The sequence below is a fragment of the Mytilus galloprovincialis genome, chromosome 3 (assembly GCF_965363235.1).
Source record: "Mytilus galloprovincialis chromosome 3, xbMytGall1.hap1.1, whole genome shotgun sequence".
In the NCBI taxonomy this organism is placed as follows: domain Eukaryota; kingdom Metazoa; phylum Mollusca; class Bivalvia; order Mytilida; family Mytilidae; genus Mytilus; species Mytilus galloprovincialis.
In genome coordinates, this window is record NC_134840.1 from 1806135 (window position 1) to 1819432 (window position 13298).

At 31.0% G+C, this 13298-nt stretch overlaps 1 protein-coding gene across 1 annotated transcript in view; it reads left to right on the forward strand.

Annotated features, from left to right (window-relative positions):
* Positions 1-13298, forward strand: part of LOC143066911 (CD109 antigen-like) — a 53593-nt gene that overhangs the window by 12748 nt on the left and 27547 nt on the right. The window contains exons 12-19 of the mRNA XM_076239751.1: positions 1615-1893; positions 4568-4669; positions 5345-5407; positions 6125-6319; positions 10643-10792; positions 10922-11035; positions 11862-11916; positions 13075-13243. Coding sequence (XP_076095866.1) covers positions 1615-1893; positions 4568-4669; positions 5345-5407; positions 6125-6319; positions 10643-10792; positions 10922-11035; positions 11862-11916; positions 13075-13243 — 1127 coding nt within the window. The remainder of the gene's footprint in view (positions 1-1614; positions 1894-4567; positions 4670-5344; positions 5408-6124; positions 6320-10642; positions 10793-10921; positions 11036-11861; positions 11917-13074; positions 13244-13298) is intronic.

Genomic DNA, 13298 nt, shown 5'->3' on the forward strand with positions numbered 1-13298 from the left:
TCATATAAATGTTATACTTAGATTCATTCAAATAGAAAACTCATGAAATACTTTTTAACAAAACAATTCTTATTTATTTGACTCATAGATTTAAAGAAATCAGTGTATATGTTAGAAGGAATTTGTAAAATCAGGGATTTTGTAAAATCACTGAAATTTCAGGGAATTTGTAAAATCACTGAAATTTCAGGGAATTTGTAAAATCACTGAACTGATTAGTAATTTTATAAAATCCTTGATTTTGACTAGTGATTTGACAAAATCCTTGAAATAATTAAGATCTATTTTACAGATTCACTGATTACATTCATTTGTATAAAATAAATTCTTTCTTTTTTATTTATAATGTTTCCCGGCACAAAAACTAAGTTCATTTATAAGTAAAATACGGAAAAAATAGAATTTTGTTTTTTAAATTATTCCAAAATTTAAGATTATTTAAAGTATGCAATCTTACCTCTGTCTCCAATCTACACCTTACTGTTTGCCTTTTTATCATTAGATTTTCACAATGTCTGTCTCAAGTTGTCGGTGTTTAAATTTTGTCACAAAAACATTATCTCTAACCATGTATCTAACATAACTTAGCTTATTAATTAACTAGAAGTGTTCAAATCAAGCCTTATTAGATAAAGTTATATAAATGAGTAACCAGTCTGGTATATCGATTACTCCGCTAAAAATTTGATAGAAGTGACTGCTATCATCAGATTATTACATAACTTCCAGTAATGGATTTCTGTATGAAAAACCTTTTAAAATAATAAAATCATAGCATTTACAGATTGAATGATCTTTTATATGACGAAGGGGTAGGCATTTATCCATGTTTTGTTTCCCCTGGACTCAAATTTGCACAATAATGCTGCTGGTTATTGGTACATATTTAGGATAGAACTTTGACATTTTTTTGTATGGCTAGGTTGTTATGCAGCGGTCAAAAACAACATTTTCAGGTGTTAAGGCTTAATTTTGGGTTATCGACATGACATAAATACCCCAACAACAAAAAATCATCAAACATCTATGAGTTTTAATTATTTCGAAGAATAAATACAAGCAGTATTGAAAAATTAAATTAAAAAGAATGTGTGCCACTCTTACTTTGAAGTGTCGTTAAAAAATATATCCTAGAATGGAAAGTTGATACACACTTCTATTTTATTCATAGGTCTGTGGGGCATATTTACAACATTTAGTTGTCCCGAATTTCAAAGAGTTTCAAATATACTTAAGCTTACTCAGAATTTAATTTTACCGCTATCAAGTGCATTAATAGTGGTAACATTTTCAATCTATGTCTCTATGAGATGAAACATAAAGATCATATCTGGTAATAAATACATTAACAAATCAAAACATCTATGAATTATTTTATATCTCCAATTAAAGAGACGTTGTATGTGAAACAACTGTATTTACAGAGTGCAACCTATAATCATAGTGATTTATCTTATCCTCAAATAAAGGATCCAAATATCTATAGATTTGTGTCTATAATTTGTAGAATTGCTTTCACATTGGCGTTATTTCGTCATGTTCTTTTATTAATAGTCTTTCATGAAGTCTTTAAATTGGTTAAAATTATATGTCATTCTATGAACATGATTTTAGTTACGGGCAACACAACACGATGATAGTCCTATCAAGCCACCGTTAGGTATGGTCAACATCACAGTGACCTATAATGTACCCGTGATCACGGGAAACCAAAATGTTAGACCTCCATCATCTGGTAGTGGTGGTCAAGTCATGCCTTTTGGACAAATGCCTCAACCTCAAACTCGTGATGAAGAAAAAGTATTGTTGACAAGGCAGATACGAATACCTGAATCAGGAATAATTAGCTTATCAGTAACCTTTCCGAGAGCGGCGAAAAACGGAAACATGAGGGTAATTTAAAAATTTAAGAGATGGAATATACCTATAAGTAAATTAAATCCAGAGAAAGCTGTTACGTGTATATTGCATGAAAAATAAAGGCAACAGTAGTATACCGCTGTTCAAAACTAGTAAATCTATGGACAAAAACAAAATTGGGGTAACAAACTAAAACTGAGGGAAACGCATTAAATATAAGAGGAGAACAACGACACAACATTAAAATGTAACATACACAGAAACGGACTAAGCATTAGACAAAATCACGAATAACAAATATAACATCAAAACCAAATACATGAATTTTGGATAGAAAAGTACCTTGACACGTCTTATAGTAATGTGAATTCACACTCCAAAGTGTTTGTAAGACAAATTGTGACTTGGCTATATAGTTGTATCATTGGCACTCATACCACATCTTCTTATATCTAAGTTACCTTTTTACGGTCCAATACTAAAAACAAAATGAGCGTTAACGATGACAATAACGTAATTTGAACCTTTGCTTAAATAATGTGGCATCATTCTACTTTTTTGACTGTTTTTGTTGACTATGCTTGTCTCCGTCGATAAAAGTCTCTGCTTCATATTTTGCTGTTTGCCATATAGTCACATTGATATCATGTTATTAGATGCGTCCAGATATTTGCCATCGTCACAACTGAGATCTAAAATTTCAATGTCATAAACTCACATACTCAGTTGACGACGAATCTTACGCGACTCTTATATTTACCGAATTTGTTATAACACAAGCAACACGACGGGTGCCACATGTGGAACAGGATCTGCTAACCCTTCCAGAGCACCTGAGATCTTCCCTAGTTTTTGGTGGGGTTTGTGTTGCTAATTCTTTTGTTTTCTATGTTGTGTCATGTTTTCTTTTGTTTGTCTAGTGTTCTATTGTTTGTCTATTTGTCTTTTTCATTTTTAGCCATGGCGTTGTCAGTTTATTCTCGATTAATGAATTTGACTGTAATTCTGGTATCTTTCGTCCCTCTTTTATACAGTGAGAGGATTAACTTGCTATAAAAACCGGTTTAATCCAAAATTTTCTACAAAAGGAAATAACTGCACCAAAGGTTTATGTCATCGCTTGGGTTGTACATTGTAAGAATACTTTCTTTAAAACATTAATGAGCTCTTTTCAAACAATTGTTTTCCATTTATTTGATGTGTTTAAGCTTTTACTTTTGCTGTTTGCTAAAGGAACTGCCGTTTCGATTTTTTCTTTACCTTTTTTCCGATATCAAAAACGAAAATAACGGGGCGGGGGGGGGGGGGGTTAACAACAAATGTATTTTTTATTCTAAAGATTGCTTGTTACAATCACACTTCACTGTCTATGTGCCAGTGGAGTATTCCTGTGAAATAAACACCGAGTTGCCAGGAACATACTCAGAATAAAATAAACAATATTACATAAACTATTACAATATATGCGTTTTTTTCAATTAAATCAATTTCGTCATGAAATACATTTTGAGAAATGAGTTTGGTTTCATTCATAACCCATCTTAATTCCTTTAAAACAATTAATACACATTTAAGCATTTCAATGTTTGCTTTGAATTATAGTATGACTTAAAAATGCAAAAACTTAAAACTAACAATAAATAGTTAAAACCATATTAATCCTTATCTGATATTTTGTATCCAAATGCTATATGTTTACGGTAGCACAATACAAATATTTTGACTTCCAATCTCCAACATTTAAAATGCTGTTACTTTCTTAAGAATGCATATAAATTAATAAAAGAGGTATATTTAGATAGATTAAAGATTAATCTTTCAAATGAATGCAATATTTTTGCTTTGCAATCATTATGTAATTAATAAGTATACAATTAATAGCAGAATCTTGATTACTTCCCTTGAATGAATTTAGCTCTTTCATCTCTATAACAATACAGGAAATTTTAACAAAATCATCATCAACACAACAGGAGCTACAACAAGGATGTCTCAAATTATCCCTATCGTATTCCATTCTCTCATAAATCTCTAATTAGTGTAAACATCCTTACCACATAAAAGTAGATTATATTTGATTAGGTGTAAAATTTTGTAAATAATGGCTCTAGGAACATATAATAAAATCAATCCTCTCGGAATATCCATGAAGAAGCTAATTTCAATTGAAAGTGGAAATTTCTTGTAAAATTTTGTAATCACAGTTAACATGGTTAACATTATAAATTATTACATAATTGTTTTCTAATACTTACATTGCATTAATTTGAAAGAGTAATCTGTAAGCTATCCATAAATACCACTTTTATAAATTTTCAAGCATTATAAAGAAAGTTACAACAATTTAAAACTGGGGAATTGGAGGTATAACATCTTTGTATTGGCTGTGTATATTTTTTATCTACTAGACTATTATATAACATATAGATATCTGTTGATTGTGTTTGTTTATTTCCCCATATCAAATAATCCTTATTAAAACTAATTGTTACTCTTTAAAATGTTTTCTTTAATTAGAACTTGCCGCCATTCCTGTGGGATGGAAGATTTTAATATTGTAAACTCGGCAATCCAATTAGACTTCTAAAATAAAACCTCTGCTAACTTTCCCTCCAGATCAAGTATGTCTTGAGTAAACATTGTTTTGCTTAATTTCTTATTTATTTAACAGCAGTCACATATTTACAAATTCAATCCTTAATTACAGGCGTTCTATCGTGGTGCCAGTGCATATAAAAGTGTAAACCGAGCGGAATCCCCTAGCAGAAACTATATTCAGGTTTCTGTCAGAAACAATAAAGCGGCAAAGGTGTGTATTTCACAAATAGTCTCCTCAAGCTTGTATTTCCTTATCTTACTCTGAAAAATATTGCCAGACACGTTTCAAAATATCCCTGAATGACTTATTAGACTTGTGATGTATACTTTCAAAAGTTTTTAAACACAAGTAATTTGTATTCCATGTGAACGAATGTTGTTTAATATATTTTCATTGTATTTTTATTATATATTAAAGTATTGATAGATTAGAAGGACGTCTAAGACTTAGTGATGAATTCATAAATGAGATAATAAAATGTGTTTACACTATGTACATTGTACAAAACAACTAACACTGAAATGTTATATTAGAATACAAAACAATTTAACTCGCTGTCAATCTGACATGACTAGGTATATGTTATTAATATAGTTATACAATCTGTGTCTTAAATTGAATGTATAACTTGATAATTCAGTTGAATAGTGTCTTACACATTTCTTGATACTAAATATTTTTTAATGAAATTCTCGTTACATAAATTGACAACCAATCAAAATAAATTTATTTAATGTTTTTGATCTTATTTTAATACCTTTTTGGATAATGTTGTTGTTCCTGAATTATTGGTTAAATTCAAACAGATCATTAAAATGAAAAACTAATGTTTTAGTGATGATATCACAGAAAATTGTTTATGCTGACAAATATGCTTTTGTTTAGCCAGGGGAGTTTTTACCACTACTTGTGAAAGTAACAGAATCAATTGGATACTGTAGTTATAAAGTAAGTATTCCTGGGACAATTACATTACATTTTAAGAAATAAAACAGAACATGTAATTTTTGTTGTTTGGATGTTCAAGTAACTAGCACTTTCACTCTATGTTTTCGGTGTCTATTATGAAGATACAAATCAAAGTTTCAACAAAATCTCAGCGCCGCATAATCTTGCTAAAACAATCTAGAATGTTTCATATGCAATAATAAATACTGTATTGGTTTGCTTATTCTTGAGGATCTTAACGCAAACTGAAGCTGTTGATATTTACCTAATTTTGTCTGTGATTATTAGTTGTCTGATTGAAAAGTATTCCACATATTTTCATTTTAAGTTTACACACTATCATATTAAGTTGAGGGTCGAAAGATACCAACTGGATACTTAAAATAAATCGAAAACAAGCTGGCAAAGCTATGGAAAAATACAAAAAGACAAACAGTAAAAACAAAACACGAAAACATCGTGTCTTTGATAGATTGTGAGGTGATAATTTGTCATTTTTTCCACGTGAAGGGGTAATTTGTTAGTTGAATTTAGTATGGAACAGAATAAACCTCAATGAAGACAAATGTTTATGCACTAACAACCTCAATTTTTATATGCGCATCTCCTTTTTATTTTTTTTGTCTCAATTCTCATTTGAGTGCAATTTTCAATTTCTACTGTAGTTTTAACGCGTAAACGCGTAAAATTAATAACAGAATTTATTTTCGTTGACAGGTACTTTCGAAAGGATCACTTGTTGTACAGGGTAGGTTTAACATGAACCAATCAAAACAGCGAAACCAAAGATTGAATATAACATATGGAATGGTTCCTCAGGCTAAGTTATTGGTATATTATGCTAGACGACAAGATGGGGAAATTGTAGCTGATGCTATCACCATACCTATTGAAGACATATTTGACAATACAGTGGGTATTTTAAGTTATGATTGATACACAATTAATGCAATCGTATTGTAAATTTTTATCTAGTATGAAAACAGAGTTTTGTCTTCTTAGAACCATATTTAGCTATAAACAGATTAACAGCCAATCTTCTTTATCTAAATAAACGGTGAGTGGAGAAGTCATCACATATACTAAGTTCGTAAATTAGAACTCCATGGATGCATTGCTTCAACCAGAAAAATGCCAGTGGCGTTAAAATCAAACAGCTGGTAAACCGAATCAAAGTTGGAAATCATTTGTTACAACTCCTTGTTTGGTTTTGGTTTTGTGTTTGATTGACAGGATAAAAGGATTGCATTACAATATGTTTTATGTTGTAAATTCCTCAAAGCTTTTTAGGGGGGACAGGTATATGCATCATAAGTTAACGTCAAACTGCAGTTCATAGTTATAATATATCCCTCAATTGATCGACATATCTAATCTCATTCATAATAAGGGCAGAACGCTCATGTCAAACTGGCGTCTCCTTTCGCTATAAGTTATGATTTGCAAATTTTTAGCCGCAGTGATTGCTGAATGAATATAACTTTTTCTTCTTTAATGCAAACCATAGATCAGACAGATTCAGATAATACATGTTATAGTAACATTTACGATTCATTGCTGATATCATATTGGTGACTACATAACAGAACTAGCAGAGTCTTATTTTACTAGCAGTTTTGAAAATGATAATAGTAATGGTTCAAAAGTTGTAGGTTTGTTTTAATGAATTGTACCTTTGTTCTCAAACTTATCTAGTGTGTTAGTATATTTATCGTGCGTGTGTTTTTAATTTATTCCGAATATGTAGTAGTGTTGTCAGGTCTTTAGAACCTATCGTGTTTTTTAAAAATGTTTTGTTCCAAAGCAGGAATATGAACGTTGTTATCTACAATTCGTGTCTACGAGTATTGACGTTTACTTTTAATATTATTGAGTTGTCCTCTGTTTGAGTTTTTTATCCAGATTTGTTTTACTTAATCGAATTAGGAGTATGTTCTACTGCTGTTGTCGTTACTTATAATGAATTAAGTTCTAGTCCATTACCATTTGGCAGTAGTTAGACAGAAATATCCCTTCTCTTATTTTGCTTAAAATTGTGGGCCATTGAACTGCTTTCAATAGGTATTCGTAATAACAATATAAGATATTTGAAGATAATTGAAAAAAAATTGTTGAAACTGAAATAAAACAAAACACAGTTGACTGATATGTTTTCTGAAAGATATTTTATTGAACTTCTCTGAATCAACATAGACTGGATGAAATAAATTCACGAAGAAAGTTCTATTCAAAGGACTTATAGCTTCAAAACGTTGGGGTTAAAATTTAATGCATAACAGAAATCATGTGTTCTGTCTTTAATACATTTCTTTACAAAATTGAATCATTTATTCAAATTAATAGAAAAGTTTGTTTATAAAACAGTTTCCATCAGAACAACATTCCAAATGGAAAAGTATTTCCAAACAATACCTCTTTATATTCAATATTAATAGAAATTTAATAGGATTTTTTATGTGAATTGGATTTTAAATAAACAAGAATATCCACCTTTTGAAAACGTATATTCACCGCGCAAAACGTCGCGTGCGTTTACGTGTATATAATGTCAAAATCTGTTCATGTAAATTAGTTTTAGTAAATAATTGAAATTACATACATTTATCTCAGTACTTTCTCAGAATATGAAATAAAACAATTACTTGTTTTTGTTTCGGTAAATATGTTGTTTAGGCCACACCAATTTAATTCCTTGTTCGACGGACCCGCCCGCACCTATTTTTTTCAAAACAGAATTTTTTTATTTTTTTTATATTCCCGCATCCGGAAATGTAATAATGTCCATTCCCCGCACCGTTTTTAGTAAAAAGGATATAAACATTTGTTTTTAAAATCACATTCTAACCTGTATACAACGATTTTAAACCCATGTACACGTATACATATCTGTGAGAATATTTGTTTTAGCATGAAACCAATGTATCCAAAGTGGGAGTGCTCCGATATAAATATATAACAGCGGAAATACCTGTACAGAACAAAACATTGGTTTCTTTCCCCCTTACTTAGGTAGCACTCCACAGTTAGAAAATAAAATAAAAAATGAGCCACAAAATGTTTTATCATCTCCTATTCCTGGATTTCTAATACATTAACCTAACTGTTTGTGCTGTACATGTGCATATGTACGTAATCAGTATATTCCATAGATTTGATTTTTAAAAGTTAAAAGAGTGAAAATTAATTCCTTTTATGTGTATTCATGGCAACATTCTGCATTTATTTACCATGAAATATTGCAAAAAGGGGGGTGGACATGTCACATATCCCCCGAAAATTTGGATCAAACTAGAATTTCAATGCCTTTGAGGGATACCTTTTTAGAAACTGTTTTCATACATCTTCCTAATGATCAAATAAAAAATGGGTGTCTTTCGCCTCATTTTTTCGTAAAATCTAATCATAAAGTTCGTGCGATAAAAAGTTGGAAAAAAACATTACAATAATTGCCGGACCAATGTATGGTAAGGACATGCAAATACGGAATGTCATACAGAAAACAGCCTATATTACATACATTACATAATCTTGATGTTCAAATAAACCCAATACAAAGGCTATTTTAATACTCAGCTGTCTAAAAATTAATTTTATTGCATACTAGCTCCCATATTTGAAAAATCCACAGGGGCCAAAATGCGAAACTATACACCTAACTGTGGAGTGCTACCTTATGTTCCCTTTCAAAAAATGTTCGTTGTTAGAATAAAGTACAAAGAACTTCTGAAGGATTTGCCTTCAACTGCAATTATATTGTATGCTGACGAAACAAAACTATCCATAGCCGCTGCAAGTTTATGCACCTGTCCTTATTGAGCCATGCGGGGCCTGTCGTTCAGCAGTTATCGTTTGTTGATGTGGTTCATTGGCGTTTTCCCCTTTGGATATATGAATTAGATCGTTGGTTTTCCTGTTCAAATTGTGTACACTCATAATTTTGGGGTCCCTTATAGCTTGCTGTTTGGTCTGGATCAAAGCCCTGAGTAAAAGGCCGTACTTTGACGTGTGTGTGTTATTATCAGGTTGGGAACAACCCTCCCGCAGACAAGGGGTCATTTTACTGTTGTAGAAAAGAAAATAGAAATACCAAGGATTTGTATAGTGCTATTTTTACTGAAAAAGAGGAGAAATACATCATATTTTAAACAACTTTTCTAAAAGAGGGGTCCACTTATTTTGAATGCTAAACTGTTAAAGTATATGTGTTAACATGGTTAAAGTCCAGGAATATTACAAAATTCTTGGACATGTCTTGACCATTTAATACCAGATAGATATATAGTTCTTTTGGGAAAGCATGAGCCCTTTTGTATACTATAACTTATATTGACCTCTCATAAAAGGGATATTCATAACATTAAGGGGTTGTTCCAAACCTGAATATGACTTGGATGAGAATTTCCCATTGTCAGTCACACATACATAGACCAGATTTAAATATTCAATTATTTCTTGGTGAACAGGAAAAAATACTTCATAAATTAAAGAAATGTCAAAGTACAAGTGATAAATCAAGTTTTAATATTGTCAAAACCTACTATTTTATGTTTACAAAAAAAAAATTATAATCGCTCGCCTTTACTCTTCAAGCTTCGCCTCAAAAATATGCATATTAAATATTATTTAAATATATAAAGATTTATTTGGTTCAATCATTTTATCATATTTGACAGGAATACTATATGTTGTAACTTACAGGATTAATTATATGTGTTTCTGAAACCTTTCATTGACAAACTTATATATTATTTTAAAAAACTAAGATTCACCTCCCTCGGGCAAAGTTAAGATTTCATGAACTCGACTATTGCTTTAATGACAAAACTTCTTCCTATGTGACGTATAAATTTTCTTATTTCAGACACGCAAAGAAATGAATGTGTTTATAATTTGATAGATGCTTTTGTGCTTTTTTGTAAAAATGTTTGTTTTAAGACAGTAACACAGTGATGACTGCTGTACCCATATTTTGACTATTTTATTTATTATGTCTTTTGTTCACGCATCGTTGTAAATATAATGGAATTTGATGAACCTGTCATACAAGTGAGAGGTTAAGCGCTATAAAACCAGGTTAAATCCACCATTTTCTACATTTGAAAATGCCTATACCAAGTCAGGAATATGACAATTTTTGTGATATTACTTTATACTTAAATAAATATAAGTAAAATTGAAGAGCAATACAAAAATTATAGAAAACTCAGTACATTCTCTTTACTTTGATATTTTTAGGTGTCTTTGACGTTTAACAAGAAAAGAGCAACACCAGGAGAAGAAGTAAGTCTACAATTGACGGCTGATCGAAACTCCCTAGTGTCCGTTCTGGCTGTTGATAAGAGCGTTCTTTTACTGAAATCAGGAAACGACATCACAACACAAGATGTAAGTTGTATGAAGTTACAATATATATGATGTATGTAGTTTTTAAATTGTTTTTCGACTACTACTTTCATTAAGCTATATATGATATCACCAATATTACATATTCATCCTTATTTTTTCTTATTGAAGGTTTTTAATGAGCTTCAAAGATATAACAACTTTGGTAATTTCCCAAGAATTGGTGGATGGGACTCCTGGAAGCCTACTCCTGTAAACGACAGGGATGCATTTTCTGTTTTCCAGGTGAGACTGCACTATTGACAAAATGGCTCGAGTTCAAAAATAAATTCACACACATTCAGAAAAGGATGGGGGTTGGTTACTTATCACCAGTGAACCTTGCATGGTATTCAACTGCTTGCCGATTCTAAATCCTGTACAAATTTAATTAATTGACACTGGTAACGTATTGTTTGGTTTTTGTTCAATTTTAAAATTCACGGCTATTACATAATCCAAAGAGAAGTAAACGGGCATTTAAACTCAGAAGTCGAAAGAATGACAATGCCATCCTTAAAAAAGACCAACTGCATTTGCACGACTTCGGAATTTAGTTATGAAACTTTCATCATATGAAAATAATCACAACTGTCACGTATGAGAACTTTCATACAATTAATCATCAAATAAATATGCCTTCTTAAAACGACTAAGTGTTGTGCATGTGTGGAAAATCTGTTATTTAAGGGAATACGTAAATGATGTCTGATTTTTAAACAATAACTATCCACATGATCCACCAGAGCCTGAATAATGTTGTACTGTATGAGCAATTTTAGATCACGATCGGCTTTTATTGTTCAGCTTTACCATAACACAGTTACCTTACTCCTAAACAACAAACCACAAGAAGATATGAAGAACAGCAACAATTACAACTTCTGAATTACAGGATTCTGAACGTTTCTATCAAAAATTGTTTCTGCCTTGAATTAAAACTTGTTTTAGCTGATATTTGAGAGGAATCAGGTGTTTATGTTTCCACTGATATTTTATAGACAGTAGGTGTTTATGTTAAACTAATATTCTATAAGAAGAACGTGTTTATGTTTTCTCTGATATTTTGTAGGAAGCAGGTGTTTATGTTTTGACTGATGCAGTATTGTTTCAATATACACCTCCGAGTAAGTAATTGTATGTGATGTAATATCTGCATAACTCATTATCATTATTCTTAAGTATGCTATGATCTTTGTTAACAAGTGTTTACGAAATTCCAAATGTTCTATAACCTTTACCAAAAACCTTGTTTATCTCATTTGTCTGTGTTTTACATTAGATTTTGAACCAAACGATAATATTAACAGAGAAATCCTTGTGGAAAGATATAACCAAAAAAAATCAACAATTATTTGATATTATGAATGAATAAATTTCATGAGTATGCAATGAAAAAATGTCATGTACATTTGACATTATCATATTTCAAACATCATAAATCATTTGACAAACACAAATATAGGTCGATACTGATATATTACACTATGGCCACATAAATCTTACCATTACTGGGTTGTTGCCGCTTATGGTTGATGATATCCAAGCATTAAAAGGTTTACACGATTCATCATAAGCTTCCTGTGTAACGAATAATTTACAAATAATCTTTTCAATTATTGTCACATTCTTTAATGAACTGCAGAACAGAGCTTCTTAAAATGTGTAATATGACTTCATGTGAATATCCTATATCGTGAGATGAAACATCATATATTATGCTTTAGACTATCTTGTTAATCGAATGTTTAGCGCGGTTTTTCATTATTATCCAAATGTACAAAGTTCTTATAAAGCTTAATCTAGAAAAACGCTTCGGACTCACAAAATGTGTAGTGTTTATTTTATTGAATAGCACTAGGTCATTACCGATTTGTGTTAAAAAGTCTCCGATGTTATCATCAGCTTAGTAGTCAGTGTTTCTCCGAATACATGTTTTATAAAACATATCCAATTAACCGTCGGTCATACATTAATTAACTACTTGAAAGCTAAGGTTCTAAAGTCCTCAAGCAAAGTTGACCTTAGATTAATTAAGGTATTCTGTTTTGTTTATTTTATTTATGTTTTTTTTTTCTTTGATTGTTTTTTTTTTGTCATACAGCTCCAAACATTGCAACGTATTTACACATCCCTTCCAATGTCTATGTTTAAACGCTTCTGGTAAAGGTATGAATACAGAAAATAGCTTTGGACGCAGGAATCTTAAATAATGTGTATTTCATGCGTTTTTCATTTAAATTACAGGAAAACAAACATATAATATTTTCATCAATTATTTTAAGGAAGTTTTCAGAGTACCAGGTTGATGTCGGCTTCATCAAAACGTATGGATGATTCTGCTGGCTTTAGTGGTAATGGTGCTTTGGCTGGTGGCGGAGGTGGACTGATGTCTCCCACACGAACAAGAAAAAATTTCCCCGAGACATGGCTTTGGGTTGACAAAAATACAGGGTGAGATTATAGTTTTTTTTCGAAATTTTGGTCTTCAATGCTCTTCACTTTTTTT